Source organism: Aphis gossypii, chromosome 2 (assembly GCF_020184175.1).
Source record: "Aphis gossypii isolate Hap1 chromosome 2, ASM2018417v2, whole genome shotgun sequence".
Taxonomy (NCBI): domain Eukaryota; kingdom Metazoa; phylum Arthropoda; class Insecta; order Hemiptera; family Aphididae; genus Aphis; species Aphis gossypii.
The window spans coordinates 65,870,420-65,889,151 of record NC_065531.1 but is presented as its reverse complement, the minus strand read 5'-3'; the positions used below and the strand labels follow the sequence as shown (position 1 = coordinate 65,889,151).

Below are 18,732 nucleotides of genomic sequence, written 5' to 3'. Positions count from 1 at the left end.
TAGGTGGACTAGGCGTTTTTGAAAACATGAATACATTTTTGAAAGAAGCCAAGCTTCCTTCTGCAAAATCTTCCTTACAATTTGTCCCCGGTGAATGTGAAGATAACAAATTATTGAGAACTAAGGTCTTGTAGGCGGAAGTGAAAACATTGCAATTAGGATTTGCTGATCCAACGTTCCTAATTGCTCCAAAAAAACATTCAAGCGAATCTTGGTTGAGGTTACGTGGCAGTAACGATTTGATCCCTTTTGAACACAACACTTTGTGAGTGCGACCGTGCTAATCAAAGCACCGCCGTCGGATCGACTGTGAAACCGCCGGAACGGGATTTAAACCTGCTTATCTAGGTAGGGGTACCTAACGCCTAAACCCATCGACTACTGTTATAATTGATAAGTGATGCCAAATCTCGAGCACTTGAACCATTTCTGTACTGCGACAAATTTTGGGTTTAGCTCTCTGTTTTACTAAATAATTCGGGTGTAATGAAGCTTAATAATTCTTATTAGTGTGTATCTGTCAACAATAACCATTTACACCATTTAATTGTACTATTTTTTTTTAATTTTATGCTATACATCACAAGCAATGGTTGAAGATATTTTTAAAGGTTAAGCTACTGACAACACAAAACAACATATTTTTGTATTACAAAGTATTAGGTATTGAATGCAAAACAAACAAATCATAAACGAACAGCTTTCGAAGTACCGACAGATCGGACAAAACAGCCGAATAAAATAAATAATAAATTATTTTTAATAAATTATTATCGTTCCCGTGTTTGTACACTATACGAAAAACCTTTGAACAAAGCGAGCTCGCCGCGCCGATAGCCTCTATCCCGGGTACTAGTCGGTGGGGTCGCCGCTTAAAGCCGAGGCTATACACGGCGTTTTCCGTCGAATTGAAAATGCGTTGGTTTATATCGGAATAGCTATACACGACGGACGTAATACTTCGGCGTTCGCCCGCCAATACGCATACCGCCCGGCGTTTTCCGACGCGGATCAAAAAGCGGCGTATCACGTCCATCGTGTATAGCTACTCCGATATAAACCAACGCGTTAACAATTCGACGGAAAACGACGCGGAATACGCAACGTTCGAAAAGCGGCGGAAAACGCCGTGTATAGTCTCAGTCTAATGGGTTTTACGTGCCAACGGACGACGCGGGCCGGCGCCATTGGACGCCGCCGCGCCGCGAACTACGGGCGGGCATGGGGCGCGGGTCGCCGGTTTACGGTCGCGGACTCGTATCTCGCTCAGAGGCTTCGGCAGCCGCGAACTGGTTTTCGTCCTCGGTCGTTTCATTTCGCTCACGCACGCGCAAAACGTACGGCAAACACCGGCGCACAAGGGACCGTTGTGTAGGTTCGCCGCCTACGCCGCCGCACCGCTTGGCCGACAAGGACGTCGCCATCCCCTCCACGGCTCGAGAGCCGGTCGGAGTGTCGGACGCCGTTGGACTGTTCGAGAACATTCGCCATTTTTACGCCGACCCTGCTCGCCCCAGCTCGTCCGTCGACAAGCGTTCTCAAAACCAACCGCCTCGAGGTTTCCGTGTTGTTCCCGGCAGCCGTTCGTTTGAACAGTAATATTTATATCAATAATACAAACGTATTTATTTATATTTTAACAGTAATCGGTTTTCCTTTTGTTTTCGGCATTTTATTATATTCTTCGAATAACGTGCCCTGTCCCCGCTGTCCCTCGCGCCACCGTCCCTTCTATTCCAATTGTCAAGCAACCAGTGACGGACGATTGAAAAATGGAAGATATTAACAGCGTTCCCGCTAACGAAGGTAATGTTTAAAAACGATTTCAAACCTAACGATTAATATGTCGTGTACCTAATGTAATTTGTACATTACGAAAATTAATTATTACAAGCTATAATTGCCATTTAAATATATTATTGCATTATTATTTTATCAATGTGTGTTGGGGATGTATAACAATGTTAATACTACTAGTATTGTAATATCTTATTTATTTATTATTTTTTAGTTAGTTAAACTGAAATATGAGGTACGATTGAGTTTAACTATTTATACATATATATATGTATATATATATTATATACATTATATACAATACATCATATTAATTATATAAATGACAAATTCATATTGGTCAAGACTTTGAGGAGGTAGTCGAGATAATGGGATTGAGACTTGTGGTAGTCGGGATAACCGAGAAAAGTACTTAATATTTTTAATACATGACTTGTTTAGTGAAAGCAACATGTAACCAAGTAGACTAATCCATTATTATTTTGAGTATCAAATTTAATCGTTTATTTTTTTAATCACGGCTTACCAATCTTGGCATATCTTATTCTTATTCTACACTCATAAAGTAAAAATCTTACGGTAAATAAGTCTACTGTTTTCTTTTACTTTCTCTCCGTGTGTCCTAAATTTCAGGTAGGTAATAATGGTTGTGGTATTATATTTTATTATCCTATCTTTTGTATCTATATTATAAATGATCGGTGTTTTATGTAGATTTTGTATTAAAATTATTAGTAGTATGTTACCAACAAATTTTTACTACTATTGTTATCAACACCTATAGACTATACTCACACAACAAATATATATTAAATAAACTTTTTATTTAACATTTGATATTAAACATTTTATATTTAATCAACATTAATTTTTCATTCATAAATATCTTTATAATAAATATTGAAAATTGATTTTTTGAACCCATTTCTAATGTTTATCCAATATTGACAATAAACTTTCTTTTAAATTTAAATTTCAATATTTAATAAATAAATTATAGGATTTATTAAATCACTAAATAAAATATTTGAAATGTTACCAATTTTAAAAGTAGCATAATAGGTATGTTCTATAATTATTAAAATAATATACTATATAAGTAATAAAAACAAAAATGAATAATGTTTAACTATGAATTGACAAATGTATTTATAAGAATCTAAAAAAAAAAACAATTTTTAAACATTATATTTAACAACAAGATTTTCGGGTTTTGATAAACAAAAAAAATAGGTAGTAATAATAATTTTAACAACATTTTTTTAAAATACTGCATGTTTCATTTTTGGTTAATTTTACAATTAATTTAAGAAAAATAAAAAATTATAAATGACAATAATTGATATAGTGTAGTTATTCTGCAGTTGCTGCATTTGTTCCAAGTTTTTTTATTGTTTTTTAATGTTAAATGGTGCCTGTGCTAAATGATACTTGTTCTACCTTCTAATTCATTTTGTGAAATATTCATAAATTTAGATTGACATTTTACTGCATCTGTAAAATTATAGAAAATTAAATAAACTATAATGCATTTATTTAAATGTGAAGAAATAACATTTAATTATAATAATCTCACTAAAAATAACAGGACAAATAATCAGATCGCAAAATTTCTTTTTTCTTTTTTTACCACTATATAAAAATAAGGATAGCAAATTGTCAGTAAATAATTTCATAAGTATTCTCTTCATGGTACAATTAATGTTATTGCCTCCTGAATATGATAAATATTGAATCTAAAATGAAAGGAATAAATGTTATAATACATATTAAACATACTGTACAACTACTATAATAGTATATTATTATAATGTTTAAAGTGAAAATAACTACGAAAATTTAATTGGTTACTAATGAAAATTAATAATGGTTCTTAATATTTAACCCATAATGTACCTAAAGTGGGAGGGAATTTTAATAATATAAGTTTTATATTCTAGTATAGTGTTAAACAACTTTTGTAATCTAAACGACAGTTTATGATTTTATAATATTATTTAAATTCATAATAATGGTATATTCTACCACTAAATACGAGTACATACCAAACATTTCTTAAAATTTAAACTTGTATTAATTTGGTTTTCTATAATATTTTAATTATATAAGTCATCTATTGGAAAATTGCACTTTTGTAATTCATTATTATTATTTATATCGTCATGTTTATAAATATTCCCATAATTTGATTCAATAGATTCCAATTTATTTAATACTCATATTTCATTTTGCTTTATTTCAATATGTTTTTATTTTTTTTTTATATAGATTTTAGCATCTTTTGTGAACCTATAATAACAAATTATAAGTTAGTTATTACTTATAACATGTATAGTAATATAAACCAATAAAAAAAAAAAAAATTATGACATTCGAGGATTATTATATCATTATTATAGAAACCTTTCTTACTCATAAAATATTGGTTTGCATATTACATAAAAATAAGTTGTGGACAATTTTAATAAAAAGTGAATAGAGAATAAAAACATTAATAATTAAATGTGATTAATAAATAAGGTTAACATTGTCTAAACAAAATATTTAGTTTACATAAATTTGATTTGTCCCATTTATTCAGTTTATAATAAAATATATTATAGTATGTGTATTACACATTTTAAAAAATGTATACTTTTATCTTGACTCTTATCAGAATAATTAATAATTGCTGTTTTTGATGATGAAATAGGAGTATTAGGTTTTGTCATAAAATAACCATTTGCACCATCTGGTTGAGCATGTTTTCATCATCATCATCTGATAATAATTTATTAAAAATTGTCAATTGTTTTACTGTCGAGTATAATAATTTACATTAATTATATGGGTATAATATACATGGGTTATATAATATATATTACCTGGTTTTTCAATAAATATTGGCTTAGGACTCTTATCATAATAAGACAGTTTTCTTACTACTTCTAGAAAATGAAATATGGTAATGATAATAAGTACTTATGTATGTTTAATAAAATATCACCATATATATTATAATATTAATTTTATTACAAAATTTAGTAAATATAGTATAATACATGAATTTTAAATATTATTAAAATACATAGCTAATGGGCAATGGCAATTAATTTTAAAGGAAAACATTGTTTAGAATAATAATTTTTAAGATCACAGACATATATAATTAATATTTTTAAATATATATTACATAATGTTTATTACTATTGTAATGCATATTATAATTACTTGAAGCTAATGCTTTAAGGGGAGATGGAAACCAATCATTAGGTTTGCTTTCAATTATTGTTTTGAATTTTTTGGGAGATAGTGACTGAAATTTTGTATTGTGGTTAATTATTTTAGTGTTTGGTTTGATTGATGTAGTTATTAATTGCTGCATTATTTTCAGTAACTTCAGAATCTTTAAAATGTTTAAAGATGTAGATAATATAGGTACAAAAAACACCATTGAATAAGAAGGTATAAATGAGTACATATATTACCTAAATAAATTGGACATGAGCTTTAAGATGCTGTTGAATATGAGTTTCTTATGCTTGAACTTTTGATTAACTTTATCATCATCATCATAAAAAAAACCTCATGTTTCCGTATCATTTTTTAAAGGGTTTTCATGTTATTTTCAATCGGAAAACATGAACAATTATCTAGAAGCCCATATTTGTTATAATCTTCAACAATATATAATAAACCATTATATTAAGTGACACAAATTGCCTACCATATAATTTTTCAAATTCATTAACAAAATATATAGGTAATTTTTCTACAAATTTAATAAGGTCTGGACTGCTATTTTGAGTTAAAAGAATCCAAAAACTAACATGCAAACAAACAAAATGTAAGTAACAATTATCATTAATAATATTTTTTAAAACTACTGGAACTGTATATAATAGAAACTCATGAAATTCTGTCGCCTTCCATCTAAGAAGTTCATATAAACCTCTTGGAAGTAGAGAAAAATCACTGCATATTGAATGTTTTAAAAATAACATTTGTTTATCTATAACCTTTTTACTTTGAAGTCTTACAGAAGTCTGAGCATTTTTTAAGATACCAAGCCATAGTAAAATTAATTTTTTGTTACTCCCAAATAAACAAGATGCATGTAGTCAAGGCTAAAGCTGTCAACAAGGTTAATTTTAGGTATTTCAGTAATTATGGGAATGGTATCTGTCATATGAAATTCATTATCTGTTCTGTTAATAAAATCTAAGTGAGTTCTTTTGGTAAAATCAACACCAGGAAAACAAACTATGTTCAGAATAAACACCTTCAATTGTACATCTTGTGCATGGAAAAAAACCTGTATGACCTGTGGTCTTCAGAATAAAGCTTTTAACTGGTAAATCACAACAAAAAGTATATACAACCACACGTTCGTTCGATACAATTTTTTATTTGAAAACCATTTTTGTATAAATATTTTAGTTCATTAACCAAATCTAATAAGAAATCATTGCAGTTTAGAGGTTTATCTTTGCCCCAATACAACCCAACAAGAGAAACATATGGTTTAAATCAAGGATTACGAATATATCCAAGAATTGGCCAAAAACAGCTTGAGAAACTTTTACTATAGGGAGACCATCCACCTCAATTACTATTTTAATCATCAAAAAAGTATTGACTATTAGAGTTATAAATTAAATTTACGGCATTTTAAATTTTGAAATAATGGAAAATTCCAGGTGATACAGTTTGTACCTTCAAATTATTTTTACTTGATTTATTTTTTAAAATAGTTCTAGCATTAAGAGGGAAATAACTATGACAGTTATGAGTTTTCAAAATTTTTAATAAGGCACTCAAAGAAACATTTGGTATATTAAATTATACAGCTCACTCACTTAGTTTATTTAAAATTGATGAATTACTTTAAAAAAAACTGTTTTCCTGGCTAAATGTATTATCGTATAATTTCTCAATACCAGAATCAGATGTTAAACTAAAATTATTACTTTTATCACTACATACATCATTGCTGTAATCAAAATCAAATGATAAGTTCTGGAGGAGTAATAGTGAATTCAGAGTTTAATTCAGTATAAATATAATTGTTACTACTAGTACTACTACAAGGAACATTTTGAGATGACGTAGTCGTATGAGGTTCAATTAATTGGTCTGTTTCAATATAGTCTAACATTTTTAATTCCTCTAAAAATTGTCTACGTTTAGTTGATTTACTGTTATGAAATGCTATTTTAATTACAAATTAAATGTTTATGAATTAACTATTTTAACAATACTACCTATATACCTATTATATACATATGTAAGTATAATAATAAAGTTTAAATAAATACAATCAACAAAACAACCAACTCATATGCCCTATTTTAGACAAAAACAAAAATATGAATTAATGTACCCTTATACTAATATTAATTTTAAAATGTATATGGTCTAAAGTCTTATTATATCATATTATAATCTCATAGTTACCGATGTGGATCTAGTAAAAATACTTAATAACTGATCAGTCGTGGACGTGTGGTAAAAGTGAAAAGGATGGCGAGCTCACTTGTGACTCGGACTAACAGCAGCGACGTATAAAAAACAAAAGTATTTAGCAGGCTGGGCATTAACGAATTAAAAGTTAAAATTATGTTAAAGCGTTAAGTTAATTAACTCGTTACTTTTTTTTGAAATTAACTTTTAACTTAATAAGTTACTTTTTTTAAATGATCAACGTGTTAACTTTAAGTTAATTTTAGTCCAAATAATAATGCAAACTTTTGAATAGTATTTTTAGAAAAATAGGTTTTTTGATAGCAATCTAATACTTTGATGTATCATTTTAAATTTCCCCAGTAATTTTCTTGTGAATAAAGAAAAACTATCTATTAAACATTACTATGTGTCTGGAATTTTTTATTTTAAAATTAGAAAATTTTAATTTTAAATTATAAATTAAGTTACTTTTTTTTTCAAAGTTAACGAAAAAAAATATGAGTAACTTTTAACTTAACTTAACTTTATTATTTTAAAATAACTTAACTTAACGTGTTAAAAAAAAAGTTAACTTGCCCAGCCTTGGTATTTAGTACCTATATAAAACAATTTGTCACATGATGACGCGAATGGCGATGTACGCCTATAACGGCATTAATACACAACGGCGACGCATACAATTAAAGTACACCACATGCGTTCTTTGTGGGCTAAAAACGGGACATAAGACTTTTAAGTTCAATTTAAAAAATATATTTGAGTCAGTAACGATCGCGAATAAAACTATAAAAGTATAAAATATAAATATTAAACGACAAGTTCACGATTTTCTTAGCGGAGCAAAAACGCCAAAAACGTCACACACACACACAAACGGTAACAACATAACGAACCAAATGAATCAATTACAATTAGTAATGGTAAATCCGAAACCGTGAACCGCTTAGTCTGTAAACTCGAAAATTCGGGATTCGGTTTAATGCTTTAATACTCACTGGTTTTGTCACGTACGCACGTATAACCTTGTTATATGTTTGGATGGATTAAACCTCAAGGCCTTGGGTTTTTTTTCATATTTCTAATAATTTTCTTATATTATTAGTTTGATGCAGTAATATAATATGTTAGAAAATAAAACTTATTTTTTTATTTAATAATTATGATGTAAATTTTAAATAAATCTGTTGGTTTATAATACTGTAAATTCCTAATTATGAAAAAAAACTCTATCATATTTTTTTTATATATTTGAAATGAAACGTTATAAATATATTACATATTATATGTATTATAAATATATGTATAGTTACCAAATCCAGCAAATGTTGACAATGCATTTTAAGTTTCAAATAAAATGTATTAAATATTCTCCAAATTAAAAATAATAGTAAACTAATAAATAACTTTATAACAGCTCGTAATAATAAATATATAGATAATTAATATTTAATGAACAAAACTAGACAAAATGTAAAAATGAACAAAAAAATTTAAAACAAATTCAAATAACTATTTAAAAATATAATAAAATCTAAATTTTTTGGTGATAGCCGATTTCTAAGATCATTGGTGATCAGTTCTGTTTTTGAAAATACACGTTCAGACGGAATAGATGTTGCTGGAATACACAAATACTTCAGCTGCATATTATACAAATCCGGAAGTGTGTTTTTATACTGTTTCCAAAATTCCAATGGGGTTTTTTACGGTCTAAAAGTGTCATTTCTAAATATTGACGTATTATCAAAGTAGAAGTTATATTTGGACTTGATGTAGTTTTGACTTGAGCGACTTTTTTATCAAAATGCTCCCACAGTGATTCAGTTGTATTATTAGTATTATTTAACGTGAGTGCTGTGGTAGATTCAGTTGTATTAATTTCGTTTTCCATTTCAGTATTTGTGTTGATCATCATTGTCAATTCTTCGCTTACCCATTTTTGCGCATTACTAGCATTTTCAAGTAAACCAAACGCAATTTTTTTGAACCGTGAGTCTAAGAATGTTGCTTTTGCAACAATTTTATTCTTTTCTAAAATGCCTAGTCGTCTACTGACTATATCCATCAACATATTTCTAAATACACCCTCAATATCAGTTTCTGTTTTCAAGTTTCTTAAAATATGTTGAAGATCTCTATTAAGTGGTATAACTACACTTAATGTTGGGCACTTTTTACCTGATAATTTCGCTGCCTTATTTGAAATGACTTTAAAATATGAGTACAATCTAATATTATTTCCCACTCGGACGCATTTAAATAATTTGGTGCTCGAGGTTGAGTTGACATAGTAGCAGATAAAGGGGCTTTAATGTTTACAAGTCTTTCCATCATTATAAAATTAGAATTCTACCTTGTAGTCACATCTTGCTTAACTTTTAATGGAGGTAAGTTCATTTGCAATTGAAAATCTTTGAGTTTTTCAGTAGCGTTACTGCTGTGCTTGAAATGCCCTACTATCGTTCTACATTTTTTTTAAATTTGATTTATATCAGAATTTCCATTTATTGCCTCATTTATACTCAAGTTTAATGTGTGTACCATACATGGGTAATGGTGTTTAAGAAGGTGTTCGTTTATTGCGTTTTTAATATTTGACCCATTGTCTGATACCACAGTTATTATTTTATTTGCTATATTCCACTCATTAAAAATATTTGTAAGTGTAGCGGCTATATTTTGACCAGTGTGTCTGTCAGAAACGTCTTTAGTTGCAATTACTAATGAATATAATTGGTCATCAAAAATAAAATGGCACATCACTGTTATATATAATTTATTGGAATCGGATGTCCACATATCTGTCGTTATTGATAAATCATTTACATTTAGAAGAATAGATTTTATTTTAAGAATTATAACATTATATTCTTGTGGTAACAATTTCGAAGTTAATACTTTTCTGCTAGGGATCGAATAAAGTGGTTGCAATATTTTAGTATACTCAATAAATCCAACGTTTTCTACTAACGAGAGTTGTTGATAATCAGCGACAATCATTTTAATTGAAGATTTATTAATAGCCTTAATTTCAGAATAACTCAGTTCATTTATTTTTGTTGAATCAAAAAGTTATAGTTGACTAGGCCGTTTTGATGGTGGCTCAGAAAATTGCGACGAAATTTAATATTCAGATGATAAATTAGAAGAAATTACTGAAGTAGAGGGACTAAATGTATTTTCGGTAATCTGTATTAATTGGTTATCTGGATCATCTTCATTATGAGTGTTCGGATTGAGTTTGGTTGGGTGTATTCGTTTTAAATGTTATATTGTAAATTTAAGAAGATACAAAAATTGTGAAATTAGTATTTATTATAGCTTAATATTATAAAATAGGTATATATAATAAATAATAGCTTTATTTTCAAAAAAACCCACGGGACGTGGAAAGGCATTTTCTATAAAATATGTGAAATGCGGTAATTTAAAATTTAAATTAATAAACTAAGCTGTTTCAAATAAATCCAAAGAAAAGGGTAAACAGATACATAATTCTGTGTACCTAATTTAAAAGTTCTGGAAACCCTTATTAAAAGATTATAATTTTTAAGTACCTACCTTTTAAGTTTGTCGTGTTTCCATTATATTTATAATCCTTTTTACATATTTGACACGTAACAGTTTAATTATTAGTATGTTTTTTTAAATGATCCCAAAACGTTGTTTACAGCCCGGTCTCATATTTAAATAAATTAAGAAAATACTTCTGAAATTTAATACAGTTAAAACTGTCGAAAAATATACGATTGTCAACTGTTAAGGTTAACTGCTAAAGTGCTAACTGTTTATGGCTTTGGATTGCAAGATTGTTAAACAATTATATTTGGAAAAAACAATCAAAAAATCGTCAACATGCCCCTCCTATAATTAAACAGTAAAATGGTGATTTGCGATAGCAGAGTTTATTTATAATGCGCCTATGAATAATATTATTTTTGATAAAAAAAAAATTAAAATTTCACACCTTATTGATGTTTTATAAGTTCACAACCAGCGAGAGAATCAGAACTCAGTAGTTTAACCTGTTCAGGATTAAAGTATACATATCTAGGTAATAAATACATATAATCGTAAATATTAAATAATTAAACCATTTTTCAGATTTAAAATTTACCTACTAAATAATCAATTACTAAATAATAATTCAAAACATTTCAAAATTCCATTACGTTAATCATATCAGAACTTACTCGATTATTTTACTCATAATCGAAATATCTTGATTATGCCCATCACTAGTCTAGGCCAATTTTTAGGCTGTAGTACAATCAATGATAATGCCTTTTGTAGAATAATATAGGTAATATAATACCATGATAGTACATAATATTATGATATTATTTTCTATTTAATTTCTATTTATTATTGACTCGTTAGTCATTATACTTTATAGTCGTTGAAGACGGTTTATGTGTATAAAATGGAGAATAATGAAATTGTTAATTATTGTCAAATTATACAAGTATGTTACTGCAGAACAAGGATACTGCTATTATATTATTTATTAAAAAAATGTAATTAAATTATTATTTATTTAGTTTTAAGTTATATTTAAAAATATTGAATCTTATAAATTTAATAAATATTTATACATTCTTAAAAATATATATGAAATGTTATACATTTATTAAATATTTATAAACTCTTAAATGTATTAAAAATATTTTAATTTGAATGTTAAACGAAAAACAAATATTTATTTAAGTTACATTGAAAAATGTTGTGTGGGTAGTTAATGATGTTAACGAATTTTAATATAATTTATGTAAATTAACTTAGATTCATATTTTTTCCAAGCAAAAGTATTTAAAAACAAATGTAAGAAAAATATCTCTTTTAATTTTTTTATATATATATACTATCTTTGTTTAATTAAATAAAATCGTGCCTCGTTTTTGTGATGTGGAAAATATTAACGCATTAATCGCACATAGAAAGGTAGTCACGATTATGTGATAATAAAAATTATATTATAATAAACATACATTATAATAATTATATAAATGACAAATTAATATTGGTCAAGACTTTGAGAGGGAGTCGAGATAATGGGATTGAGACCTGTGGTAGTCGGGATAACCGGAAAAAGTACTTAATATTTTGAATACATGACTTGTTAAGTGAAAGCAACATGTAACCAAGTAGACTAATCCATTATTATTATGAGTATCAAATTTAATCGTTTATTTTTTTAATCACGGCTTACCAATCTTGGCATATCTTATTCTTATTGTACACTCATAAAGTTATAAATCTTACAGTAAATAAGTCTACTATTTTCTTTTACTTTCTCTCCGAGTGTCCTAAATTTCAGGTAGATAATAATGGTTGTGGTATTATATTTTATTATCGTATCTTTTGTATCTATATTATAAATGATCAGTGTTTTATGTAGATTTTGTTTTAAAATTATTAGTAGTAGGTATATGTTGCAAACAAGTTTTTACTACCTACTATTGTTATCAACACCTATATAGACTGTAGTTAATCGTTTTAATGGATTTTAATATAATTTATGTAAATTTACTTAGATTACTAATTTTTCCCAGCAAAATTATTTAAAAACAAAAGCAAGAAAAATATCTCTTTTAAATTTTTTAAATAATTCCACATTTTTATAACTTTTTTTTATAAAGCCATATTCTAGGTTAATTATTTTTTTTTTTTAATTCATTTTATTGTCAATATTATATTTTTATCTATAATTTAATTGTATTTAAATAATTACTAATAATTGCTAAGTACTTCTTTAGCCGATGTTCATATAAACAGAGTTGGTAGAAAAGTTACTTCGACTATTGCACCGGTTTCACAAAAGAACAAGCAAGAAAATTTACCTAAAGATTGTGAAGATATAAAACGTATTAACAGTAAGTAAATAGGAAACACATGTTTTGTAATTTCTTATAAGGATACTTTAAAATGAATGTTATTTTGTGTAATATAGGTGTATTTTCCTGGAAAGCTATTGCAAGATACCATGTACCATACATTATTCGTGTAATTAATGGTGAAGAATTGAAGTTTGTATCTGTACGGATGACTGAAACTCAGCTGCTCAGTAATTACATACCCTATTTGCATGCAGATATTTTTACATGTACATCAGTGAGAAGTCACTTTATCACTGATTCAGAAGCACAGATATTAAATGAGATTAACATAAGACATTGTGACGGTTTCTATGGAAAAGATAAATTCTATGCGGGCAAAGATTATATTGTCCGTTTAGAAGATGTCCACGAGTTGTACACATTTATAGAAATATGTGTCAAAAAATTACAGTGCAATAATACTCCTAGTCTCAGCGAAAAATGTGGTTTTATTTCTATCAACTCCGAATCTGTTGTGCCATACAGCCTTAAAGATGGCCATATATATGTTCCACTTTTTTATTTTGAAGGTGAAACGGGAAACCTAGGTCACAGTGCTGTAAAACTTGAAAATTGGGACTTGGCCTATCTTAAGTTCTGTTGTAGAGTTCAGGGTATCAGAAATGAGCTGTATACTAGTGATTCGTGCGCAGTGACTAGTCTTGAGGATATCAAGAATTATTTTCCACCAGACACACAATTTCGGCCCTATTGGCCTGCTAACTTGATTGATACACAGCTCCTGATAAATCCAAAATCTACCCATATTAATCCATCAGGTGTCTGGATCAGAGCCCCCCTTGAAGTGCCTGCCCCTGAAAGTACTTTTCCACACACATTGACAGCTTCAGCACCAGTGATGCCACAAAGTATGCTAGAGGTAATGAACAGCTTTCAAAATAAATGGCTAGCAAATCAAATGTATTATGTACTCAGTTTATTAAATTTATTAAATTGATTTTGTATTTAATAATAAGAAAAAAAACTGTTGCTTTTGTTTTTCATAATTTATTCAAATGGACCAATGCTAAATTTTTTTTCAGTATTACCTAACTGTTAATAAACAATGGGTCTATAAATAAATAGGTATATTAACTATACATTTTGTATCTAATAAAGTAATACTATAATATGATATATAAATAGGAAAAACGATTTAAATGCTTTAATTTTTACTCGCAGTTATGTTTTTATTTGTTTATTCTAATATACTTTTCTTACACTATTAATAGTGGTGGTGTCGAGCATGTTTTTCCATATAAATCAATTTTTTTCTATAATATCATGTCATCCTAAATTGTCAATGTATAAATAATGTCATTGCAGGTTTAAAGCTCACACTGAAAATTTAATATTTTGATTTAATACAAACACAAATTTTTACAATTAAATTATCATTCATCAGTTGGTAATTTGAATAATTCATCACTGCTTTTAATTATATTAAAAAATTTAGTCACGTGTTCTTGTAGACTTAGAGTAATATACTAATATAATAATAAATAATAATTCTACATTTAAAGTGTATATAGCTTTTGTTTGTGTTGAAATTATTCATAAATAACTTTAGACCAACTGTGTTAATTTTATATAATATTATTTGATACTTTATTAAAGTTAATTTCAAATTAAAAAATGTATATTAACTAAAAGTTATGCTTTTGTGTATGATAATTATTTAAAAAGCTTGTATTTAATAGATGGTTATATTTTTAAAAATAATAATATTTTTATGTTAAGGGCTACATATATGTATTTTTATTAGTAAATCGACAGTTTTTCATGTTGTGTTTTCATTCGACTTTTAGGGACCACCGATGTCTCAAGGCAATAGTTTAATGATGTCACGGAGTCATGTTATACCACCATCGCCTCTTGTCAGTGTAAACAATACAGCACCAGTAATTGCGTAAGTTTTATCAAAATAATCAAATTTGTAAATATCTTAAATCAAAAATATTATTTATTTATATATATATGTGTGTATAATATTTATATATTTTAGTAATACTGTGTCATATTCCAACGCTGTGCCTATTAGCCAATGTATGCCAACCATGTACAATCCAGTGCCCAGTAGCAGTGTGATATCACACTCAAATCAAATGCAACAATTCTATAATCAATGTCCTAGTTACAATAGTCAAGCCCAACAACAGCAGGTACAACAGCATCAACAGCAGCAGCAGCAACAACAACAACAACAACCTCAACCACAACAACAGCAATTAATCATTACTACTCCTCAAGTTCAGCCATATAGTGGTTCAACATCTGTGCTTTGCCGTTTAACTAACACTCAACAGCGCAACACTTTAAGGAATGGATTCAAATTAAAAAAAATACCTGAACGGACGGTGACACGAGACCCAGACTCAACAAATAATCCAGCATACAAGGTTCAAAATCCTTCATATTATCTTTCAATATTGTAAGATTGACAGAAGTTGTGGGTCCTAGAATAAAATAATATTTTTCAAACGTTTATAAAATACAAATTCATAATTCATGATTTATTTATTTTTACATAAGATTATTTTACTACAGCTATTTTTATATTTAAAAAATACAGGCAAGTGCACGTACCACTGCTGTACATCTGATTTCGATTGGGACACTATTATAGGTGTGTTAAATTTGGGTTCAATGATATATCATTACTTCATTGTATATACGGAAAATGACTCTTATCAGATACTAATTACCTACATACAACAAATATCTTGAATATCTATAAGAACATTTTCATTTGAATATTATATTAAATTTTTACGCGTTTTGTCCAAACATAAATTTTTTATCTGCGTTTTTAGAAATAAGAAATTTTGAAAATGTCTATAAACAGCTTAGACAAATCAGTCAAAATAAATTATAAATATAATAATATTATAAACGTTTTATTAAAATTTAAAGTATCTCCAGTCATTTGTTATTAAGTTACACAAGGTTAAAAGGTTTAAGGCATTAAAAAAAATGCAATTTTGTCGAAAACTGGATTCACGTAAAAATCTCGTTTTTGCTTAGTTATATTTTCTTATACACGGTGATTTTAATAAGTACTGGGAATTTCACATCTTTAATGTACAAACTAGATTTAATTTGATGTCCGAAACTATCGGTAAAGTTTAAAATCGAAGCATTTTTCAACTACTTATCCTGTACAGCGTGTGTACACAAACACAAAAAATAAAAATAAAAAAAGTAAATTTTTATCTACAAAATAAGCATATGTATCGATTTCAGCTAATAGCTGTGTACCTATAGTATAGATAATTTTGATAAAATAATCATAAGATAGGCTTGAACTTGAAATTAATATTTTAACTTTATTATTACGTTTTACATAAATTAAACATTAACAAAATAACATGAACATAATTAAACCTTGTGTGTATATTATTTTTGTGTATATTTAGTATTTAGTGATTTCTTTAACTCAATATTTGTGGAATATTTTTAAAATTCATACAACTGTTTCAATAGTTGTTAATTGATCGATTTCAATAAAACAAAATAGGTTTAATATTGCAGGCTTGTTGGTTTTTAAATTATAGAGAGTGATACTAACATTAACAAAACAAAAAACTACTATTTAGGCTTATTGATTGTATAGAATACAAAACATTTATATTATTTTTTAATTATATCAATGTGTATAATTTATATTTTTTAACACAGATCCAAAAGGCAATAATCAACGGAAAAGTGATTCGCTGCATAAACGCCAATCCTTACATATATTCAGATTTGATGGTGGCATTAGATGACTTCCTCAAAATGATGTTGCCTTCGTGCACTGCCGAGAGATGCACTCAATTCTTGTATAAATACTTTGACATAAATTTATTTCTTGGAAATTCGTAAGTATCACATACGGAATATTTTCCTTTAAATCATTCTCCTATTGTTTATTTGTGTTTTAGTGAACAGGTGAGCATGTTGTTGGACAACGGACGTCCCAAGTCGAAATACGATTCTTCGATGATACTAATGGTCATGCTTCAAGATATCACGCACGTATTTTCTCAACTAAAAGATTGGTTGTCCATCCAAGACCAATTTGAGGCTGGACCGTCAAGAGACATCGCACCAGTTAGGAAGATTTAATAATTAAAAGTATAATAAAATCAATGCATTATATAAACAAAATATTTTTTCAAACAAATATATTTTGTAATTAAGCGAATTTAATGTTATATTAAAGCAAAAAACTTGAATTTTTAAAATTAAATCAATTTTTATTTTTAGTCTAATTATAAAGTAATTAACACTATACAAAAAAAATAGCATGCATAAAAATCATACAAAATTAAATTTATCCAAATTATGTTGTATTTTAGATCTAGTGTTTGAATGACTTTTGATAATAAAAACATAAATTATTGTATTTTAATTATAATAAAAAGAACATTTATTAAAATAATAAATATAATTCAGTAAAGTTAATTAATAAATACATAGGGTTGGATATAAATTGATGTATTGTTTTTAATCAGTTAAATTAAATGTAATCATTAATGCAATAATGAAAATAAAGAATAATAAAATTAAAGAATGTAGTAAAAGAAGTTGATTTATTTATTTATTAATTTTCTAATATATTTATTTGTTTTTATTTACTATTTCTGTAAAAAAATTATAATAATTTTAAAGAATTTATAGATACTATTAAAGATACCTCTGGTTTATTTGGCAGTAACTTATATTCTGGCTATCGAAATTTCAAAGAAAATTTCCATTTCCTCAATACATTGTAAATTCTAAAATAGAAGTGATGAGATTTAGTTGTTAAAATTATTATAAAATGTCATTAAAATGTATTTACTGTTTTAATAATATATTTAAAATATTTTATGTATTTATTTGTTTCTATGTATTTTTATAAATAAATAGCAGATACTGTTAAATACACCTCAGATTTATTTGGCAGTAACTTAAATTCTGAAAGCTGTTGTATTTCCTTTTCAATGTCACTTTTATTTCCCTCAATACATGGTAAATGTTAGTAAAGAAAAGTGATGAAATTTAGTTGAAATATTTATCGCAAAATGTGTTATCAAAATTTTTTTTTGATAATTATTTTTAATAATATCCTTAGTTGTTAAATTGACTTTCTGCAAACATAAATATTTGGCTGGTATAGCATTGTGCTTTAACTTTCTTCTTTTACATGGAGAATTATTATTAAATTTTTGATTTAAACACTTTTCAACCAGCTATGTTCTTGAAAGTGTATGGAACAAATACATGTTATTCTTCACATTAAAAATATATATATATATATATATTATATTCATATATAAATACTACAAATTGAAATATTTAGTAAAACAAATAATAAATAAATATATATATTTACCATTTTTATCCACAATACTAAAAATTTTTAGTATGTATGTATAATCGCCAGTATACTATGTATTCATTATTTTTATTATTTTTGAGTATCAACCAATAACAATTAATTGGTTTTTTTTTTATTAATCAAATATAAAATGAAACTATCATATACTATTCCCATCTTTCATTGTCTGATCAGTGATCACCAATAGTCAATACCACTAGCAGCAAACCATTTATTTCAAGTACTAGGAGACCTAGATAATCGATAAAA

The 18,732-nt window shown here is 27.3% G+C and overlaps 1 protein-coding gene across 1 annotated transcript; it reads left to right on the top strand.

Moving 5' to 3' along the window:
* Positions 1-12,987: 12,987 nt before the first annotated feature.
* Positions 12,988-17,314, top strand: LOC126550015 (uncharacterized). Its single transcript, XM_050200749.1, has 6 exons — positions 12,988-13,115; positions 13,193-13,998; positions 14,927-15,027; positions 15,124-15,517; positions 16,797-16,978; positions 17,042-17,314. Exons 2-6 carry the CDS (start codon positions 13,285-13,287, stop codon positions 17,223-17,225), a joined length of 1,575 nt encoding a protein of 524 aa, XP_050056706.1. The 5' UTR covers positions 12,988-13,115; positions 13,193-13,284; the 3' UTR covers positions 17,226-17,314.
* The last annotated feature ends 1,418 nt before the right edge of the window (positions 17,315-18,732 follow it).